Raw genomic sequence first — 22466 nt, 5'->3', positions numbered from 1 at the left:
TGTGACGATTTCTCAGATTTCCAGAGGAAATTCCGGCGTACTCTCATCATCCGGCGTATGCTTTTGTCATGCACTACATCAAATTGCACGTCATTGTCGATGATGAACGAGGAGTAATTGTATAGTTATATAACTAATAATTATTTCGGAATTGACCGGGACGGACGCGGCAGTCCCTTTAAAGGAATAATTCGCTCTTCAGGCATTTCGTTGATTTCTGTTGCGGTCGCTAGTGTCTTTCGAACTTCATCAGGTCCGCACATTAGTTTCCCGCAAGCGGAGGGGTGTCATTTATTGCAGGCATCTGAGAGCAACGACATCCACGCAAGTAGGCTTTTCCGCAAAGAAGGACGCGCGCGACGTCTCTCTGAGAACAATGTGACGTCAAGAGGGCGGTCCGTGTCCCAGACAATTTCCTATCGCAAGCCCTGAAGCAACGTCACGAAACGTCACACGAGCCGACCGCCCCTCACGTAATATGCTCCTCCTCCTCCTGCGCTCGACCGCGCTGCCGATGCTCACAGGAAAATACTGAAAACTCGAAAAATACGTCGCTTTCGTACGAAAGAGACTTATGGGTGTTGTTCACGGCCTATTGCACACGTCACGCATGTTGTTTTTTCGTGTCTTTTTTTTTTTTTTTTTAGTTTCCTTTGGGAGCCAACTATCCCTTAAGGTCCGCGGTTTCACCAGGGATGGGCATAAATACATTTTTTGAGTATTTAAATATAAATACAAAATACTTCGTTAGAAGGGGTATTTAAATACTCTTCATAACTACTTTTCAACATCAGTATTTTAATACAACATATAAATACATGTATTCATATATTAAATAGTATTTTAATTACAATGTATTCGAATATTGCCCATCCCTGGGTTTCACCAACGACGATTAACATTTGACCCGAGATCAACTGTCACTTAACTTGAATTTAACGCTTAGCTCTGCTTCATTAAAGGGAGTTATTGTCAGTGAAACATTCATCACGTCACCAACTAACGTATGTAAAAAAGGAATTGAGTATCAACTTCAATTTTTAGCAACCCTTGATCTCAGTTCGAAGTTAACCAGCTCTGAGCAACACAGGGTTTGAAAGCTGCAAGAGAATCTGCCTCTTGTATCTGTTCGATAAGCTACGTTAATTAGCTCGTCGCAATGACGCAGTGACAGAATTCAGCTATTCATTTCGAAGCTAAACAAGTGATTGAGTCAAAATATATTACTTTCGCGTATTAGGATTAATATTCCGCGCATTAGGACACCGAGTGGCCATAAGATACGAATGATAACGATGAATAGGGTCACAGCAAATCACTGTTTTACAAATGCACCACCGCTACTACGTTTCAGCACTTATACTTCAACCATAACTGATTGTAACTGATAGCACGTTACCTGTGAAACTGCCTGAGAAGGTGCCAACCATAAAACTCTTACGAACATAGAAATCTCTTTAAGATTTATATGGTGCGAACTGACAATCAGCTGAATAAGCCGCGCTTTACAACTGCACAACTGACGTGCTGTCATACGGAAGGCTCACGCCTTTTTGTGACATTTTTGGAGTTATGTTAACCGTCACAAAAACGTGTACGACACGCAGCTTCCACACTCTTGTCGCGTCGACGGAAGAGACGTAGAAGGGGTGCAAGGAATGCACGAAAAAGAAAGAAAAAAACACTGAGAGCAGCCACCAGGCCTTCATTGGCTGCTTTCCGAAGCCGTCTTCAATTTGATTGGCTGCCGACTGAGAGCACATCAGGCGTGTCACGTGACGTTCGCGCGACCGGGCGATGCTACAGACAGCGTGGTAGTCAGTGTTCCATCGGCTCCGAGGTCTGGCCCAGTAGCACTATCATCTGCCATGGCCGGTAAGAGTTATTCATTTAATCAATCAATCAATACAGTCATTTAATTAATATTGAAGACATCGTCTAGACTGCAATGGGAAAGCCCAGTCACTGTGCGCATTCGAAGTCCCGGTCAGTAGTATGGCAAGATGAGAGTACCCAATAAAGATCCCAGAAAGATCGAGAGAGCCTGATCCGGATCCTGTTATGTTTTTATTTGTTTGTTTTCTCGTTTGATCAAAGCAGAATTCTCGCAAGGATGGCACATTTTAGAACCCCTCTCGAAGATATCGTGTTTGGTGATCACGGCTTTGTTGTGTGGTTTACCCAGAACCGCAAACACGGTTGGTAACATTTTCCCCCGAGACTGGGGGAGGACAGACAAAAACATCCCGTCCGATTGCGTTTGTCCTTGGACACATGTCCACAACCTCAGCGAAATGTTACCGGCAACTAACCTACACCAGCTTGCCTGCATTCGACAATATCTTCGGTCAGGAGCGGAAAAAACACGAATGACCAATTCGTGTCTCAATGGCAGTGTCCTGTGCGACGTACCGGTGGAGGAGAGCCTAACCGCTTGCTTTCGTGTTTCAGGTTATGACCAGTGGGCAGGTAGGTTCATATACGTTTCTCGTCCACCTAACGATGTCTGACTATTCAAAGCCGCGTTTGGTGTCGAAATTAATACAAAAAATTCTTGAAAAAGCAACCATGAGCAGTGCGACACGACGTTGATGGCTCGGCCTGACCAACACCACCTAGATAAAGAGAAGGCCTGCTTATTCGTCGACGTGACGTAACAACTAAGAGTCAGCCAATCAGGATCATGCTTTCAACGACTGCAGCTAATCACGCAATCAAACGAGATGCAAGAAAATGTTGTGCTCGGGACGGCATGTTAGCTTTGTTTACCCATCGTCTATAGTCGTGTTCAACTTGAGGAGGAAAAGAAATCTAGTCCGTCAGCTCTCAACATATTACTGCGCCGCAGATAGGGTAGATGGTGACGCATGGTGGCGCTGCAAGTGGTTCCTGGCGCGCTGTTTAAACGGAGACTTCGCAAGGATTCAGAAAAAAAATTAGGTGAACATCATACCGAACACGGACCGTTCCCTTGATACCGAATACAACATTGGCATTCATTTTGTGCGAGTAATTCCTAAATGATGACAATACTAAACCGAAACCAAAATGCAAAGCGCACAGCGGTTCGCCCGAAGGAAGATACTGTGACGTCACCTAGCATTGTCGTCTGCTACGACGCTTGCATTCTCCCATGCCGGATGACGTCAGCAGTGTTACTTTCAGCGCCCTCTTGCTTCACAGAGGCGAAGCGCTCACTTCGTAATATTTCGTTCGAATAAAATCTGCGCACTTTCGTACGTATGTTCCTGACACCCCAAGGGTCACGGCTATGTCACAACCTTTGTGGTGCGGAGTTCCACTTTAAGTCTAGTTATCTCCAACGGTGTATCTAGTTAACGGACTAGATTTCACTTCCTTCTCGAGTTGAACACGGCTACAGAGAGTGAGTGTGTAGGACGGGGGGGGGGGGGTCGCTTCGCGAAATCGTGCTACCTGCGGAGACCCCCGGGACGAGTCTGGTGCCAACCTTCTACTGCGACGGTTAAGAACGGAGCTCGCTTAAGGTACCGTATGACCCTATTCGCACCCATGGTTTCGAAGTTTCAAAGTGTACGGCACGAAAGTAGGTCAGCTGTCTGCGCAACCCCACAGTTTCCCTCTCCCCTATTGCCCGTGGGAGACACTTCACTGTGTCCCTCTCCTAGACAAGGGGTGGTGGCGGAACTCAGCGTGAGACGCGCGCGGTGTCTTCTGTAGACCTACGCGTACTTTGGGTACCGTGCCGATCTACGAATATAGTACCCCCTAATAGCTGCCTTGTGAGTGGACAGGCACTTCGCGCACATGGTTTTCCCAACCTTTACCCTGTCTCGCGCGCAGACAGAAACTGTCGCAGAGTATCGTGACAGTTCTATTGGGGTTCATATTCTCTTTCCAACAGTCCCATCAGCCTCTGGGGTGTCTCGGAATGAGCTGTACCAACAGCCGTATCAAGATCCGTACGCCCAACAGCCCCTAGACGGGTCTCGTCACCAGCTTTACCAGGCGCCGTACCAGGATCCGTTCGCAGACCCGTACGCTCAGCAAGGCCCGAGCGGGTCTCACCACCAACTCTATCAGGCGCCGTACCAGGACCAGTACGCCGATGCGCAGGGTTATGATCCTGGTTTCTCGTACCAGCCTTCGAGGCAGCCGAGCTACGGCGCCATGTACGTCGACCCAAATGCGTACTACGAAGACCCGTACGGCCAGCAACTACAACCGGAAATGCGAGCAGTGCCAGTGTATCCTCAAGAGGCGTACCCGCCGCTCCAGCAGCCGCCAGAACAAGGGACGCAGGCGTATTTCGCGGGAGAGCCTGGTGGCGGTGATGGGACAACTTCAGCTTCCCGTAAGTGCTCGTCTTGCTAAAGGTCTCGGGCCAGTTGTGAAAAGTATTCTCTCATGCTTTGCAGCGTACAAGGCCATGGCTGAGTAAGTTCATCAAACATTCTTGAGCCAATTTGGTTAGTAGAGAGCTCTCCGTCTGCTTAAAGGGATTGTCGCGCCCGCCCAGGTCGATCTTGAAACTATAGTGTCGCGCGCGACGCGAATTTGAAGTAGCTGAGGGCCGGCGATAGCGGGCCGGGCGAGTAAGGCGACCGCCTTAGGCCCCGCGCTTGCCTAGGGTCCGCGCAGGCCTAGCGGGGCAGGCCTAGCTGGCCTTTTTTTTTTTTTTTTGCTATAGTCGTGACGATGCCCACTTGAGTGCGGCCAATAACGGCAAGCTACCTCGACCCCCCCCCCCCCTTGCAGGCCTAGCGGGGACTGTGAAACAGGCCCCGCGATGTGCCTTTGGCTCAGGCCCCGCACACCCCTAGCACCGGCCCTGGTAGCTACGACATGTAATGCATGGCAACAGCAGGAGGCGGATGTTGAGAGTATGTATGGGGCCTTCCCTCTCTAGAAATTGGATGAGACGTCACTCAGACAAGTCCAATCAGGGGAACGCCCTTTGGCGCGGACAAGGCCAATCAGGGACCGGCCGGAGGACCTTTGGCGACCGGCTATGGCAGGAGGATTTCACCCTCGTTTCACTCTTTCACATGCATGCATTTCGGTAGGGGGGGGGGCTTGAACCCCCCGAAAACCCCCTCTGGCTACGCCACTGGGAGGGCGTCTGCAGGTCCCGGAAAGCCCCTTATCGGCTCGTGCAACGTCACGTATGGGTTAGCGTTGGACGTGTTCGTAGAGCCAGGAGTGTAATAGTGCGACACAGTAGCGTCAGACCTTGCACTGATAAGCGAAAGTCGCCGTATTTACCGGGGGCTTTTCGCTTCAAGCTACGTAGCAAAGCCGAAACGCACAGGGCGTTTTCTTTTCTTTTTTTTTTACGATTTCTCGACGCGCGCGTGCTTGGCATGGGTGTGAAAAATCGCCAACGCGTCTATGTCGACTACAGATATTCGCGCGCGTTCGGGCGCGTTTTCCGACGAGTGCACGGAGCGATCACCACCGTGCGGCAGACAAAGTTGCACATAAGCAACACACATTGTGTAGACAATATCCACCGCACTAAATTTACTTCCGTATTTTAACGATACCCGTAACGAAGGAATGCAGAAACCGTATAAAACGACAACGTCGAGACATTCCAACAAACGCTTGTAGTGGATGAATATATGGCAACACTGGTGTGCGTTACTCGGCTCTGAACGCCTCCCATGAGTTTCCGGTGGTCGTCGGGTGAGTACAAGGACACGGCGTGCGCGTGACGTGTTGACGCTGGGAAAACGTGTTTAGAAGGGCGAAACGCATTGGACGTTTTCTCAGCGTCAAAACGTCGCGCGTACGCCATGGCCTTGCACACGCGGCGAAGAAACGCCAGCGAGGCGACCACCCGAAACGCATGGGATGCGTACGGAGCGAGTGACGCGCGCCACTGTTGCTATATTCGTCGACCACAAATATCTGTTTGAACGTGCCGATGCTCTTCTTTCCTGTGGTTCCTGCGTTTCTTCATTCTAGATACCATTAAAATGTTCACGTAAATTTAGTGTGATGGATTTATGTCTCAAAAATTTATGCGAGCTGCTCATACGCAACCTTGTCTGCCGCACGGCGGCCATGGTTCTGTCTACTTCTCGGAAAACACGCCCAGACGCGCGCGAATATCTGTATAGTCACAGATTCCGGCGTACGCCCTCCGGGCGCGTTGAAAAACTGGTTTTTACGAGATCACACGCACGCCGGGCGCGCGCGCGTCCTGAAAACGTCGGGAAAACGCTCCATGCGTTTAGCCCTTTAGTCTGAGACGCCCGCGGCATTCTGTTTCTCAAGCCAGTCGCGCTCTGATTGGTTCTAGAAAATAGATTCCCGTTTTGAGAGAGGGAATTCCGCCATACTCGTCAACATCCGCCGTCTGCTCTTGTCATGTATTCTATCGAATAAGTCAGACTAAGCCACCATTTTACGAGGGGTTTTCCATACTGTGGTCACCGCCCACCAGGAATAAAGTGACACTAGTTTGGAAATCTATTTTCTCTGTACGGATGATACGGTCCTATATGGAGCAAACCTATTGATTATATGAGGCCATTTTTTTTCTTTTTTTTTTCTTTTTTACGACGTAAGTCTTCTAAGGCTTCTCTCTAAATGCTTACAGCGCGCTTCCTGGAATAAGCCTCGAATGTCTGGGGAGTCCTTACCGCATGAATACGATATGAAAACTTGAAAAAGTTCAGCGCCTATCCGTCCACTTTATTTGTGTAATGACTATCATCGGGCTTCGTCTATTACAAATATGATTCAGCAATTACGCTTTCGACGCTAAGTAATCGACGCTAAATCGTGACAAGTGTATCAAACTAACCAGTGTATCACTAGAATTTCGGATTTGGAAAGAGTAGAATTCTCTGCCTCCCGACTGTGTCTCTGTGTCTAATATCTGAGCGGAGCACTAGATTATGCTCCGCTCGTTAGAACCCCCTCTTGCAGCGCAGTATTTGTAATAAGTTCAGTATACCAATAGTTCAATCGATACCGTTTCTGTATTGCTGCGAAACGTGCGCATATATGGGATGCGCATGGGATACGCGATGCTGCAATAAATGCACCTTTCCAGGGAACCACCCCGGCGCGACTGCTTCATGTTGGTAATGCTTGGGTTCATAATTGTCGTCATCTCTATTGCTGCTCTGGTTATTTTCTACGCACTCGGAGGTTTCGGTGAGTGTTTTTTGCCCACAGCTTTTTGCTCTTTCGAGATAGGTCACAAAGGTATGTCACCGCCAGAGGAGAACGCGCGGTTCTGGACATATGTGCCTCCCACCCCCACCCCCAAGGCAATCACAACCAGTTGCAACCAGCGCGTATTGTCCTATCCCAGAGTATAGACGTTTGATACATAATTCAGTTCGTGTGCGTGAGACGGTACCGAATCCGTCACGTGCTATCCTTGGGTCTCCTGGAAAATATTCGAAACGGGTGTCGGTGGTGGGATCCGATGAAGTCTGCCACAGTGACGTATCCACAGGGGGAGCTTCGGGGGTTCAACCTTTTCCCCCCTCCCCCCTGGAACCGTTCCTTTGGTAGCCCAGAGTGAAAACAGGGGCGAAATCCTCTCCCCTCCAGAAATATTTTTCTGGCTCCGCTACAGGTGAGCCATAACGCGTACCAATCCCCCCTCTCTCTCTCTTCACCCTCTCACTCCTTCCTTCTGTCCTTTCCCCGTGTGTGCCCTTCCCTGGCCCAATCACTTCCCAGAGCTAACGCACCCGTAACGTCTTGAATACTGTCACTTGTCGTCTGCTAAAGTGATCAGTCCTATACAGTTGCAGACAACATGCAACCGCGCGATTTCGAACGTTCAGAATACCGGCTGTCAAAGAATCGCTGAGTTGCGAAAACCTCTACGACATTCGAAAGGACGACACACACGTCTACCTTTCCGCCTCCAGTGCTGTCTGCAACGTCGATAGGTGGCGGGCAGACTAGGTTCACTTATCCTTGACACGGGTAGCGAACAAACGGTAGACGCCGTGAAGTACCCGCTCCCCGAACAGATTTCACAAAGGACAGCTTTCGGAACAGCCAGGAAGCGCTAGCGCTAGCGAGGTTCTAACCCGGGTCACCGGGCTTCTGGACACGTTGGCCATCTCGCTGCTTTCGACATCGCGCTGACGCTCTTCCATGTGACTCCATGCAGCGAGCAAGAAGACCACTGCCACGAATGAAGTTGAAGGTTTCTTCGTGTCGGGTCGTGATACTGCTCCGTTTGACCAGACTGAAATGACGCATCGAACACAGAAGCCGTGGACTAGGGCGACTAGGGCGACTATGACACCAGGTAAAGCGACGACCTATAGGTTGGTATGCGGTCGTTTGCTATACTCGATGCCAGAGTATAGGTACGTCTTGCTCAGTTGACATCAAGTCAACATCATGCATGTGCGTTTCGAATCATACCTGGCATCGATGTGTATGGCTTAGGATTGCTCGGCCTATATGGTCACTTTTCATATTATGTGGTATGGCAGAGCAAAAAGCTGCTCTCTAGAGCTTGAACGCACAATTAGCGTCGTGTTGGACTCTCGATATTTTGGGGGGACCAATGGGTATTCGCGACTAGTCCCACGAGCACGTCTTGGTCGACTCTTCACAAGGCCTGCAAATCAAGACTTGCGCAAGGGTGGTAAGCATCTGGTACGTATAGTTTTGCTTTCAGCGGTTCTGGGTAAGTATGTTACATCGTGCGTTGGTAGTATGTTGTCGATCTGTTCTTAACGAGAGCTTAAACCCGCAGCTTGGTCAGTGGTGCCAGATGCATAAACGGATGGTGGGTCGTTAGAACGGTACGACGTTGGAAGGACGTTCTAGCATTCAGTGACGTCGACTACGATTTCACTGGAAAGTAAGTGGTTGGTGGTAGTGGCGAGATCGGAGTTTAATTAACCTATCGGGTTTCTTTTAGGACAATGATGTAAGATGCAGGCACTGCGACCTGGACCTGGACCTGCAGCCCGTTGTGCAGACGCGTTGAGGACACCAGGAACTGGACGGGCGAACGGCATGCAGCCTGAGCTGTGACCTGTGGACTGCCACCGGTTTTGCTATAGTCTCATAGATACCAAGTCTACCGTAAAACTACCGTAAAACGGAAGCAATAAAGGTTTCCGTTGCGAACCCTGTAACGTTTCGTTCACTGAACTAGAGGATAGGGCGAAATTCTGAAACCGGAAACCGCGAGGCCATGGCCTGCTGTCTCTTGCAAGAGTATGTGGCCCAGGCACGCAATGGTAAGCGCAAGTATATGTGCGCGCGCGCGCATGGCAGCGGCACCAAAACATACACAAGGTAGCATACACAATGCAATTTGGTTACCCGAAGAATGCGAAACTATGAGATCCGACAAAAGCTGCTGCCCCATACAGCACTACGTGACCACGCATCGGAAACTCTGATCTCCGAGCTGTTCGTATGGTACTGTACACGTGTGGACGGATGAACAGGTACAAAAAGCCTAACCGCGACTCGTTTCTCAATTTTTCTTTCTTCCTTTGTCTGCATATGTGACTGTGCCTTAACGGTCTGTCTCGTCTTGTACGATTCACAACGGCATTTATGTAAAACGAGCTACACACACGTCTTCCTTTCCGCGACCTTCCGTCCTTCTGAAAACAGTGTTCTGTACTGTTACAATACACCGCGGCTTGGTACAACATGAAGAACAAGATTAAACCAAGCTTTTTTTGTGACACTCATGCTTTGCAGAAAAGGATTTTACACTATGACGTCGTTACCCTACACCCATTCGGCATTTTATGCGGTCAAGTGCGTGGCGGCTTCTGTCAGAGAAACCAGAGACCTGGATTTTTTTTTTCTTTTACATTCCAACGACGATCTCCTATCATACAGGGAGCTGCCCCTGTTGTTGTACCGCATGTACTAGCCTCGACACGAACGATGTCCCGAAAGTCTCAAACCACGGGTAATTTATTCCTCCCAAGACCAGCAACGTTTCACACTTCGCGCAGCCTGCTACTTGTCAGTCCGCGGTGACAGGCGTTCTCGAACATCTTATGCACCGTTAGCTGATAGTATTGTACCCGCTGTGCTTGCTTTAGGCCAAGGGTACTCAAACAGGGTTCCGCGACGTCTCGCGAGGGGTTCCCCAGCCGGTCATCCAGCACTGTTGCCACGTCACCGCGAGTCTTCACGCGTAGGTCGCATTAAGTGTTCGGGATTGGTTAAAAATTAAAAACTAGTGGCTGAAGTTGTTCGCGCACGGGTGATGACAAAAGGGAAGATGCATACAAAATATGCCAGCGCATCGCTATATCGAAGGCTATTTAGCAACTTTAATCGTTGTAGGAGTAATATCGTTATTACCGGGCTCCGGCAAAAAGAACGCCATGTTCCAGGGCGACGAGAGCATTCAGGGATTAGAGCGCGCAGCTGAATTGTTTGTAAGGTTGTCAGCATCGCGCTCAACAGCAACGAGTTGTTGGTCCGCATCGATCGTGCAAAACGTAACTGCGCGTGAACGCACATATGGTGAAACCATGTGGGTGAAACCTTCGTCAGATACGTTGTAAACTTATGACGTACTTAGAGGTCCCGTCATTATTGTGGATGTCATATATAATGTACATCGCGAACACTGGAGCCATTTGTAACCTCTTCGGTATCCAGCACAACGTTCAAAAAGTTTTAAAAAAAAACGATCGTTGTACGGCGCAGATCGTAACAAGGTGTATCGTTATACGCGGGTTTTACCGTTTACACCGCGAAGCATACATGAAGCGTGGGTTCAAGCTTCATAAAAACAACCCGCAACATGTTTTTGTAGAGAGGTTTATAGTGACACTATAGGAACTGCAAAATGAAATTCATTTCATTTCGTATCATAAATCGAACTCACTCAAAGACTTCAGGTACGCAAACCGCGAATGTAAACCGGAACTCCGCCGCATACGAGAAGGGAAGTTTTGGCATCGTTTCGGGTCATCGCAAAATACATCGGCTAGCTGTTGGTACTATCATTCATTGAGTGCTTATACAGCGGTCCGCTAGGTGGCGAGTAGCCAGGACTGAGCGGCTAATCACCACAAAAATGTCGACATGGGTGAGACGCATTCTTGTCGTCGTAGTCATAGCACTCGTACTCGTATAGCGCGGTAGACTTGTCCATTTTGCGTCAGGGTGGGCTATGCACGGTTCCCAGTAGGAAGCCTGCCGTGTCCTCTGGGTCTAATAAATTGAAGATAATAAAATTCTGATTTTAAGAGAGAATCAAAATCTTCGTTCGCTCTACCAGGCGGCGTGCGGCCACCGTACCACGGATTTTTCCAGCACACCCCCGCAACCCCCCTACACAGTTATTTATCCAGACGCATCTAACCTCTCCCCCCCCCCTGCGACTTCGCCCCCTCCCTGTTTCTATAGTCCACCACCTTCAGAGAGCCATCCCAGCTTGAAACGCATGTCGCCAATCATACACTAAAGCTGTTACAACACAACTGCAATAAACACCCCGCTTATAACCATAGTTGCTTCGCGGACCCAACACGAGATAAAAGAAGAAAGAAAGAAAAAAAAACAGGCAAAGGTCACTTGGCAGCATCGCCCAACGGGACCCCCACCCAAGTGTACGAGCTGCGCACTGGAGCAACGGAACAACCTTGAGAAAAAGTCAAGTAACCTGACGTGCCAAAAAAAAACGGCTTTCTCCGAACATCGCGATAAAAAAAAGAGAAAAAAGACTCGTAACCCTCCCTCCCTCCCTGTCGGGACGATAAGCAAGGAGTCTGCTACTTGAACCAACGATCAGAGCATTTCCCCGCTCGTGTGGACAGGAGTACGTATCATGTTCCTTCTGCTGGCCTCTGCAGTTGTAGCGTCGGCTGCACTCATCTACTGGTTCATTGCGAGAACAGACTCAAACTGGAGTCTGCTATGGGCAGAACTGTTTGGAAAATCGCCAGGTGAGAAAATAGTCGAGTTTGCTCAAAAACAACTGATATCCCTCAACGAATTATACTGGTAGTACAAAGAATGAAGTACATGTATAAAGCGACAAGTTGAGCTTATATAAGTCGTTTCAGGGGCATTCCTAATTTAGAAGTAAAACGCGAAAACAGGCTCGGAGCGAGTATGAGAAGTAATAATAAGAAATTAGTAAGTCGGGAGTAACAATAAGATGGAGGACTGTTATACATGCAGAGATTGTTTTCTAGTCAACTGCTACTTGTGAACAGAGTACAAGCTTTACGCTAGTTTTACAAGTTTACGTACCTCTTCACTCAAACGAAAGCATTAACGTTTTCTTTCATAACAAAGATAAGGCATGTCTGAGACCCAAGATTAAAATGTTCAAGCACTTTTATGTAAAGAGAAAAAAAAACGCCAGAAGAAAACTCTTCTGTCAAACCAAGAAAAAGAAAATTGGCTCGGGTTGTTGCCCAGACTTTGTGGTGAACCAGTCGTAAACATCAGAGACTGAAATATGGAGATTGTCAGAAAAAGCTAGACGCCTCGTGGCTTATGTGGCCTGTCGGTTTCTGGGTCACGTCCTCAGAATTGTTATTTCCCAGTAATAGACAGTTAAGTACACTATGTTGTACAAATGAGAATTCTTGTATGACTTTTTTTTTTCTTACAAAGAGGTTAGATGTCTAATTTCTAGCACTCATGGGGCGAGATTAACCGGTAAGAAGCCCACCGAAAAAGAAAAAGAAATTGGAAACCTGCAAAGCAATTTGATTTTAGTTTGTCCTTTGCGATGGCTAGATATGCAGCACCTCTGTAAAATTTGTTGTGTAGCCTCAATTGAAAATCAGACATACTTCGGTAAATACCTCAACAAAGAGAACAAAAAAAAGCTTCATTTATACCAGGAAGTTTTATGTGCCAGTGGCACGATATTCTCAAGCTCACCTGCAAAGTGAAAGCTTAGAGAATATTAATCGATCAACCAAGGCTATTTACCAGCAAATTAATAAACCAACTCTACACCATCATTACAAAAAGTTACGGAACACGTACATTAAATTGAACAAACTGTATTGCTGCACGATAATTTTCTTCCCCCCCATTACCTTTTGTTACCAAATGTTCCGTTTCTTTCTCTACCCATCAGCTGTCCTTAAGGGCAAAGTGGCATGGGTGACGGGAGCAGGCAGCGGCCTCGGAAGAGCCATTACCATCGAACTGGCCAAACGTGGCGCCAGAGTTGTTCTGTCCGACATCGATGCCTCCGCCATGGATGACGTCAAGTACACCATTGTGTGTAAGTATGTTTTTTCCCCCCCATCCATTGGCATATCTGATAAGACAACACTGTAGCCCAAGGTCAGACTGTCAGACATTCCCTTAAAGATTACCACGGTACTTTTATGGTTCCCTGCTATCTGAGGCAGCAATTCTCAACTTGACAGCGTCTGTACATGTTTCTCTATAAGCGTGTACATTTTTGCGTAGCATTACGATGATGAAGCTCCACAATCATCGTCGCAACAATAAAGCTGCTGTAGTTGTTGTTTGTGTAGCATATCCCTTGGCTTCTATTGTATGCCATAGGTTGAAAACTACAGATCTAGGGAACAAAACTGGAGATTAGTTTCAAACCATGGCAGATTATTTTGAACGACCCACACTGTACTGAACAGCACTGAATGAATTCTGCATTTACCCGTAAATATAATAGTAATAACAGAATTCCAGCAATCGCAAGTTTAACGTAAATGTACTACTACGCCCGAAAGGATTCCGTTAGCAATATACAACTGTTTTATAACAAACAAACAAAAATCCCTTCAGCCGAAGCTGGGCTAACAGACGACGACATACTCTTGCTCCCGATGGACATCACGAAATTCGAGACACACGACGCAAGCTTCAAGAAAGTCTTGGACAAGTTTGGACACTTGGACATACTCGTCAACTGCGCCGGACGTTCACAAAGTGCTCACTTTCAAGACATCGACATCGAGGCAAGTGAAGGTTGATGATGATTATGATGATTAGGATTTTAATGGCGCAAAGGCACCTTAGGCTTTAGGAAGGTGCTTTGTCAGTTCAAGTTCACTTGCAACAAAGGTGAACGAGTAGAGAGGGCTGTAGTAACCGGTTTTGTACCTGTCAGACTGCCCCGCGGGTACATCACCTGAGAACCACAACCTTCCTATCTGTCAAACTGCACAGATAAGACACCATTGTCTGGTCTGCATCCCCTTATCACACAAGGGGATCACTCAAGTATTATCTTATTTCCCACAATCATGCACAGTACATGAGGGATCCCAATGCTAGACACCTGTCATAGAAATGTGTTAAAAGAACTACTTCAAAATCTACATCTGACTGAAGAAACCAAATCAAATTCAACTTTTTTTTCTTATCATTAGGATTCTTTTATCTACTTTGGAACACTAAAATCATGATTCATATCACTTCCATTTTTTTTCATATCATGCTCATGGTACTGTCACAATCATGTTTTGACTCCTTCTTGCCTAAGACTTCGCAAGATTGGAACGGCCTCCCCGGTTCTATACCTTCGATTTCAGAGAGCTCTAACTTCAAAAAGGGCCTTATATGATCACCTTCACTTGCAATAACCATTTGCGTCGTCGTTAATTAATACCATGATCATAAATACCAAATCACCTATACATGTTGTTTGTAGGCTTGTATAGTTTTTCAATTACAACTGCACTGTTAACGAATATTTACGTCCTAGCTTACACTGTAGCCTATGCCCCCCTCCCCTCTTCAATGCTCCAAGCCCTGAGGGTAAATAAATAAATAAATAAATAATCATAGTGTTCTATTATCGGTGTTTTTGTTGCTGGAAGTGTCACCTGCTTGGGCTACAGAACTTGCTTGGTTGTCAAATTTGTATTGTAGTACTTTTACCTCACATCACGTGACCTTACAACTGCATGTTACACGTTGTTTTTCTTTAATGCGACCGCAGTACAGGTTCAATCTTGCAGTCTCAATCAAAACATGTTTAACGTGCCTGCGTGGTCAAATAAATTGAACCGAATTGAATTCATTCATACAAGTCAACGTTTTTTTTAGGTGCACAAGGCCCTGTTTGACATCAACTGCTTCAGCCACATCAACCTGACAAAGTGTGTACTTCCGCACTGGCTGGAAAGGAGGACGGGGCATGCCGTCGTGTTGAGCAGCGTTTGCGGAAAGATTGGTACGCGTTTCACTTTCTCGTCACATCTGCATAAGATACGTAATCGACTACGACCAGTGTGGATGTATATGGGGGAGGGGGGTCAGGATCACCTGCCCTGATAGGGTGCTTCAGATGACCCTAGGTAATGTATGTAGCATCATGTACAAGGCTGGAGCCCTTACTCAGAGAAATTCTGGATCTCCTCAACTATTATTATTATTATTATTATTATTATTATGATGATGATGATTGCGGCGATGATGATGCAAACCGTAACTTCCACAGGTGTTCCATATTCTGCCACATACAATGCCTCAAAGGCTGCACTGCATGTAAGTGTGCTCTATAATTTTTCATTATTTATCGGATAAAAATTCTCTATATAAAGCTAGAATAATGTGATATTTCTGCTGCCAATGCTCTGCCAATGCTCTGCCATGATCTCGTTACTCTGTAGTTAGGCTTTGCATGTTCTGAACAGTATTAAAATTTACCAATTCATTTGAGAGGCAATTCATTTACTCTGTTCCAGGCTAGTCTGATGCACTCCTATTAAAAAAACTTGCATTACAATTGCACAGTTTCTCAAATTAAAATTAACTACCCTCTAACTGAAGCCCTCAGTACCTCCTGACACGTTACGTCTACGTGCTATTCTGTCCCAGTTTCTTTTATTGTACTGGTGGTTTCAGTGATTCCAGCTTTTATTTTCTAGTACGCACTAAATTGTACACCGCAGGTGACTAATAAGAGATTTGGTGACAGTTGTTAGACATAGAGGTTGTAGCATCAGGCGCCAAGCGAGAAACCGGGTCATACCTCTCTGCCAACAGTACACATGAGATTCTCATTATTAGTGCAGTCTTATAGTACTTGTATATTGTAGTCAATGGCAATCTATAATACTATATACTTCTCCAAGTAGCACAACACGTCGGCCCAATATCGGCAATATCGGCACAAGATTCGGCCAATGTTCGGCCGGTATTGCCAATACTGGGCCAGTATTGCCAATATTTGTCCGACCGGCCCAACATTGGCCCAATCTTGTGCCGACATTGCCAATATTGGTCCGACATGTTGCCCTGCTCGAGTCTGAAACAAAGATTGACTGTTTCTATTTCTAATACACCAACGTGCATTACGAATGTGATATCCACACAGGGTTTCTATGACTGCCTCTGGTCTGAAGTGTACAACAAGGGCATCAAGATCACAATGGTGTGTCCCGGTCCCGTTGCGACGCCCATCCGACAAAAGTGCTTCACGGGCAAACCGGGAGAAGTGATGCGTATCCCACCATCGGAGCAAGAGGTCAAGATGTCTCCATCCCGCGCTGCCAAGCTCATCCTCATTGGTGTGGCCAACAAGCTCGACGAGATATGGATTGGACCTCAACCCTTCATTTCGTACCTGTACCTCGGACAGTATCTTCCCGGTACATTCCGAAAGTGAGTTACGACATCTTGCATTACTGTTTGCGGCTGAGAGGTTTTGATATTTCGTGCTGTATCTGAGAAATCGTGGCTTTGTGCTGAGAGACCACTTATTATGACTGAGTGATGTCACTGTTGCAGGGACTGACCCAGCACCATCTCTACACACCACAAAATTTTCAAATACCAATACGCTTTATCTGAAGTGAATATACGTGGCACTAGCCAGCTGATATGGGTGTCACACACATCCTCTACAGAATTCTAGCTCCCCCTAGGACCCAATGCAAGGTAGTCAATATGTCGATTAATTTTGCCCTTGTAAGGCTTCTAAAAGCTATATGAAGGATAAGGGGTCCTAAAGACTCTAAAGAGTGGGATAAAGCATAAATTGAACTGGCAAAAAAGCGGAGAGTCTGATTTTGTAGCCACTTTTACAGTTCATGGGGCAGGGCGTACTGACTCCGAATTCCGTTGCATATGGTGTCAGCACTGTTCTATGTCACAAACAACATCAAATTGCGCAAAGCGCCAGCACTCTCTGCTCATGCCCAGGAAGGATTCTTCGGAGGAGCGTTTCCTCCACGAGCAAAAGAACAACCGTAGAAGTTTCAGTCTCGTTTTAACTTTCATTGCACGGCTGGCAGTCCCTTTCGGTGCAAACACGGCTCAGTCAGTCAGAAAAACATGAATTGGTAGCAGGATCCACATTTTGGCACTGTTTGGTACAAATGGTGCAACAGTTCTGTGACTACATTATGGTGGGCCTTACTCACAGCCTATGAATGAAAGAAATGATTGATTGATTGATTGATTATCATTCAACATTCACTGCCAAACCCATCATTCGATGTCAAATCCATCATCACATCACATCAAATTGCAGCCAGTCACTCGATCACATCATGCAATGGTAAATGATACTCATGACTGGCTTTTACAAGTGAATTTGCAAACCTATGATAGTATAATGCAGTGGAAGTGAATGATAGCCACGCCAGGTACGTATTGTGAAACGCCGGGAACAGTCACGATGGAACTTCGATCAAATACAATGTCCCTCTCGTGAACTGTGATAAGACGGGGGGGCTTTATCAGATAGGAGGCACACTACTAAAATTACACGATAAATGGTGCTATCAAATTAAAATTTTAAAAATGTTACATGAATGTTGCATATTTTCTCATAAAAACTTGTCAATACCTCTTTTTGCAGTGCACCCATTATAGCTAAACCATTCGTTTGTGCAGGTACATTGTTCCAGTAATCTTCGAGCCAAGCAAGATTGCCAGCCTGAGAGACGGAAAGGGAAATTACTGAGGACGGAATAACCGTGACGTAACTTCTTGCACCGCTGAGAAGAGTGTGCTCTGTGACAACGCATTGGGAATCCATTTCACATCATCATCTACAAGCTGATAATCATGCTGAACAATGTGTTAAGACACAACCTTCATTCATGTTATAGTTACGTCAACCAAAGTCACGTGAGACAACATAAGTGCGGATCAACAGGAACTTGTTAGACTGTTTCTTCAAGAAACGAAATATATACAAATGAGATGGATTTCAGCATCATGGGAAACATTGTGCTCATGGTAACCTCTAAACTAGGTGTGGTACGATAAAGTGAAATGTTCACCACCAAATTATGGCTTCACGTGCACCTACAGAATCTTATCCAAAAGAACAAATTCTGCGATACCTAAACCTTTATGAAGCGGATCTTGCGAAGTATTAAATTTTTCCCAGAAACGCAAGTGAGTTCCGATGCTTACTACTCCAAAGCAACCGGAACTACATTAAGACGCTTTTATTTCATACGGAAACAAAAGTGTGCCCCGCTCAGAATCTGTTACGTCAATGTTCCCTCGTGCAATAAGAAGCAGGGTCACAATGTCTCACATTTCTTCTCATGTTATGAGTGTGTTACTTACCAGTGTCAGTCCTACTTCACATATGTGCAACTAAAATAGTAGCATATTTAGAGAATGTGTGCTTATTTACATCTTTCTCAAGAGAGTCCAGTCCACCTGCAACTCGTAGCCCATAGACGCTTGGCAATTTTTGTGTCCTCCGCGATGGGATTTGGTGTCGCCACCTCACAATCACTGAGAAAGGAATATTTTGTAACACGATTACGCTTCATCAACGTTACATAACGTCCGCAGCAGGGTTTGTTACCGGAAAAGATAACAAGAATGTTAACTACCATAATTTTGGGGAAAACGAAATAGAAACAGGAACAAAAATACATATTTTCATTGCCAGGAACCAAAAAACAAAATCCAAGGGCCGTTGTGATAACGGAAACTGAATTCAAGACTTCGTGCTTCACTAGATTTGTGCTGACGGAGCTAAGCATACCTTTGGTGGCTAGTACTTACCGTAGGGTTACCTTATGCATAGGGCCTGACTTTTTCAGGTTTTATTTTTGGCCAAATTTGGGGGGTAAATATCGGGTGATATTTTTCATTTGAAAATTTGGGTGTATTCGGGTTAAATCCCGTTACGGCATATTCTGTCGTCAGGAATTCGGGTGTATTCGGGTGATTTTTTTTTTTGTTTAATAAAAATTTGTCTTAACATGGAACTAATGTTTAGCAATGTTATCAAACTTTATTTTAATGCACGCTTATGAGTGTGCCACGCGACCCGCATGTTTTCAGGTAGATTCGGGTTAAACCTGAATTTTACAGATTTCGTTCGGGGCGTAAATATCTGGCGGATACAGGTTTAACCCTAAAAAGTCAGGCCCTACTTATGCAGCCAAACAACACCTCAGTCAGCATAAGGAACTTCGCTCAACAGACAAGCAATTGCGGAGTACATATTGAGCTTCACAATTAAAACGGGGAGAAAAAATGGCTGTGACTGCAAAAGATAGATATGCAAGATGTATCAAATTACTTGGCCCTTGCGTTAATTTATTGTGCGGACATACAGCTGCAGGCGGCTTAAGCTGTATTGATACGTTGCCATGTGGTGAGCAGAGATTGTGATGCGCTGTCTGTGACTTCCCCATATTTGATTTAGAATTTTGGAAACAAAATGGTTAACATAAATACTGCAATTTTTATAAGCTGTAGGGTGTCGGAAGCGTTGCACACAACCTAACTACTGAGAAGTCCAGTCCACATGAATCCGCAACTAGTGAGCACAGACCAAAGCCGGTACCTAAAGTAGCTTAGAAACAAAAAAATAAACTAAATACTGCTTCAGGGACGGAAACAGAAACCGGTACCAGAAGTACTAGCTTTGAAACAAAAATTGAAACGAAACGTTTAGTTCTTTATGTACCAGAAACAGAAACATTATAATTTTCGGTAACAAACCCTGGTCCCCAGCAAGATGACCACACTTTTTGAAGCTGCCAAAGATGCAAGCTGCCCTGGAGCTTATTTATCTTTTTTTTTTACATCAAAAAAGTATGAAGTCACAAAATTTGAAAGGAGGACACTTGTTCCAAGTCAACCTCAATGCCCAAGTCTCACACCTGCCATATTTATCTCTGGAGCCTGCTTTGAACTTCTGTGTCATCACGAGCTGAAAAGTAAGCCTCCACACTGTTTTTTTTAAATGAATAATTAATATGAATTAGCCGCATAAACTCTGGTGTATTAGCAGTGATGGTCCAGAAATGGTCCAGAAATGGTCCTTGTCTTTGTGTCCCGTGTCTCTCGGTTATTCGTTCCTTCATCATCATGCACCACTTAGTCTGCGCCCTATCTCTTTTATCGAGCATTAGGTAGGTTTTTTTTTCTTATCAAATGAATGACATTGAATGCCACTTGCTGGAAACAACATCCAATTTCAAGTGTGACAACGTCACAATTCATGGGGAGTCTTTCAGAGATCAACAACAGCCTGCTGAAGAAGGCTGGTTACTTTCCCTCTCTCTCTCAAGGCTGTTAGTGAGGCCAGCTTGCGGGGACTATAACGCGAGATAAAACGGGATAAGTACCTGAAATACTGCCCACTCTGCTCCTCAATCCCTTCGGTTAGGGCACAGTGGATCACCGGTTGAGCTCCCTGCCGCGGAGTCTTGCTGAACACCCACAGGAGAGGTTTAACAAACAGCATGGCAACGAAGGAGTTTGCAAAACCCATGTGCCTCGTGATTTCCGTGTTTACTATGCCCGGATGCACCGCGTAAGTAGTGACGCCTGTGCCTACGAGAGCGAAATGGCGTCAGTCAGGGAAAGGTCAGTTTGTGGACAGTGTTGCCAGCATTTTCTTGTGGCTCCTCAGAAAAATCTTTGCAGAACACGGATTACTTTGTCTGGAAGCTCACTGGGACCACATGAGGTGACGAGGGGGGTCAAATTACCTCGGTGAGTTTACCTTTGAGAACTCTCGACAGTTCCGCAGTAAAGAGAACGTTTGCTAGCTTGCTCTGGTTGTACGCTGCGGCCGGGTCGTAACCCTGTTCCGAGTTGAGGTCGTCAAAGTTGATCTCTCCTCTCAAGTGTGCTGTGCTGGACACGTTGACGATTCGGCTGGGTGCGGCAGCTTTAAGAATGTCGAGGAGCTGCATTGTCAACAGAAAGTGCCCTGTTAGGAAGATAGGTGCGCTATGTTACGACATTGTGTGGCTACAGCACTAAAAGCATCTAGAAATTACAGGACAGAGTGGCATCTAAACATTTCGTGTGCACCAGATATAACGAGGACCATGGTGACATATTGTGCAAGGATGATGATTGGTTGTCCATACAATGCAGGTTAATTTCGAACCAATCAGAGATTTGTGATGAAACGACGGAACTGCGTGGCCGAAGCAGTTTGTGAACCAGGCTTTGCACAGGTGGCAAGGGCTGCGGCTTCTCAAGATATCAAGTGCCTGGACCAAGCCGAGGCAAGCCATTTTCTGCACACCATTCAGTTGCAGATCAACTGGAATATACATACTTCGTCGTCTGCTACAGTTTGCCACTTCTGCATAGTCAATGTGCATCTTTTGTGCTCTGACTTTGTTTTACAAAATTTGATTGGTGCGATATTAACTGAGGTTGAAGAGACCATTAAGTGTTGCCACTGTGCCAAGTTACACTACCATCCTCGTTACATCTGCTTCATTTGCCATATCTGAGGGCCTCCACTTTTGCAGGTCGCTGCCCCGTGTACCTACCCAAGTGGTTGACACCAAGCTGCATTTCAAAGCCCTCTTTGGTCAATGTTCTGGGGCAGCGCATCACACCAGCATTGTTCACCAGTATATGAACCTTTTGTACGTCTGTAAACTCGAGGATAAAGAATTACTTCAGCATGGCTGAGACTCGCTGTAAATTTAAATCTCACTTTTCTTCATCCGTTCTGCAAATTCCCTGACCGACTGTAGCGACGCCAAATCCAGCTCTTCACAGAAGACGCTCTTGCTTTTGGTTTCCATCATTATCTCCTTACGAGCACGTTTGCATTTCGCTTTGTCTCTGCACGCCATAACAACCCTAGCACCTGAGGGTGAAGAACAGCGACATTACAACAATCGCGCAGATGCTGAAGGCTGAGCTTACCTCGTTTGGCGAAGTCTTTCGCTACCTCTTTTCCGATACCGGTATTAGCGCCGGTCACAACAATATTCTTTCCTTCTAGTCGTTCCTTTCCAGTATAACGACAGCCACCGACATATTCTCTGAAATACGGACGAGGAAAGGATACGGTTAACATAGAGGCATGATACCGTCTCTACGATTTGCTCACTTGAAGAATACCATGCCCCCCACACCGAGGCCTAGAGCACTCATAACAATCATAGGTTTCGTTGGTCTATATCCAATCATCTCGACGCTTTGAATGCCACAGTTCTTGAGTGAAAAATAAGCACTCTGTGTCGCTTCAATTGATGCGAATGCTCACGTCGCCGGTTTGTTTTGCTTTGCCGGGTTGCCATCTGCGACCGCCGCGCCGCCGC

At 46.2% G+C, this 22466-nt stretch overlaps 3 protein-coding genes across 6 annotated transcripts in view; 2 read left to right on the top strand and 1 right to left on the bottom strand.

Moving 5' to 3' along the window:
• Positions 1 to 1753: 1753 nt before the first annotated feature.
• LOC135398712 (uncharacterized) overlaps positions 1754 to 22466 on the top strand; it is an 82463-nt gene continuing 61750 nt past the window's right edge. The window contains exons 1-6 of the mRNA XM_064630096.1: positions 1754 to 1875; positions 2452 to 2469; positions 3884 to 4333; positions 4398 to 4416; positions 7046 to 7149; positions 8129 to 8269. Coding sequence (XP_064486166.1) covers positions 1869 to 1875; positions 2452 to 2469; positions 3884 to 4333; positions 4398 to 4416; positions 7046 to 7149; positions 8129 to 8269 — 739 coding nt within the window. The 5' untranslated portion in view covers positions 1754 to 1868. The remainder of the gene's footprint in view (positions 1876 to 2451; positions 2470 to 3883; positions 4334 to 4397; positions 4417 to 7045; positions 7150 to 8128; positions 8270 to 22466) is intronic.
• Positions 11716 to 18307, top strand: LOC135397232 (dehydrogenase/reductase SDR family member 7-like). Its single transcript, XM_064628666.1, has 7 exons — positions 11716 to 11906; positions 13061 to 13210; positions 13741 to 13913; positions 15007 to 15133; positions 15401 to 15447; positions 16280 to 16566; positions 17803 to 18307. The coding sequence occupies exons 1-7, from the start codon at positions 11789 to 11791 to the stop codon at positions 17870 to 17872; spliced, it is 972 nt and encodes a 323-aa protein (XP_064484736.1). The 5' UTR covers positions 11716 to 11788; the 3' UTR covers positions 17873 to 18307.
• LOC135397230 (retinol dehydrogenase 13-like) lies at positions 16177 to 22455 on the bottom strand. Of its 4 annotated transcripts, none has more exons than XM_064628663.1 (8): positions 22256 to 22455; positions 22069 to 22187; positions 21854 to 22009; positions 21684 to 21788; positions 20897 to 21106; positions 20517 to 20724; positions 18560 to 18663; positions 16177 to 17330 (listed from the first exon to the last, which is right to left on the bottom strand). In XM_064628663.1, exons 1-7 carry the CDS (start codon positions 22333 to 22335, stop codon positions 18567 to 18569), a joined length of 975 nt encoding a protein of 324 aa, XP_064484733.1. In that variant the 5' UTR covers positions 22336 to 22455; the 3' UTR covers positions 16177 to 17330; positions 18560 to 18566. The 4 variants fall into 4 exon arrangements, with proteins under 4 accessions (XP_064484733.1, XP_064484734.1, XP_064484732.1 ...); XM_064628664.1 differs by having other exon boundaries at positions 16177 to 17269; XM_064628662.1 differs by lacking the exon at positions 16177 to 17330 and having other exon boundaries at positions 17350 to 18663.

This window comes from Ornithodoros turicata, chromosome 6 (assembly GCF_037126465.1).
Source record: "Ornithodoros turicata isolate Travis chromosome 6, ASM3712646v1, whole genome shotgun sequence".
Lineage (NCBI taxonomy): Eukaryota > Metazoa > Arthropoda > Arachnida > Ixodida > Argasidae > Ornithodoros > Ornithodoros turicata.
This window is presented reverse-complemented; position numbering and strand designations above follow the sequence as displayed.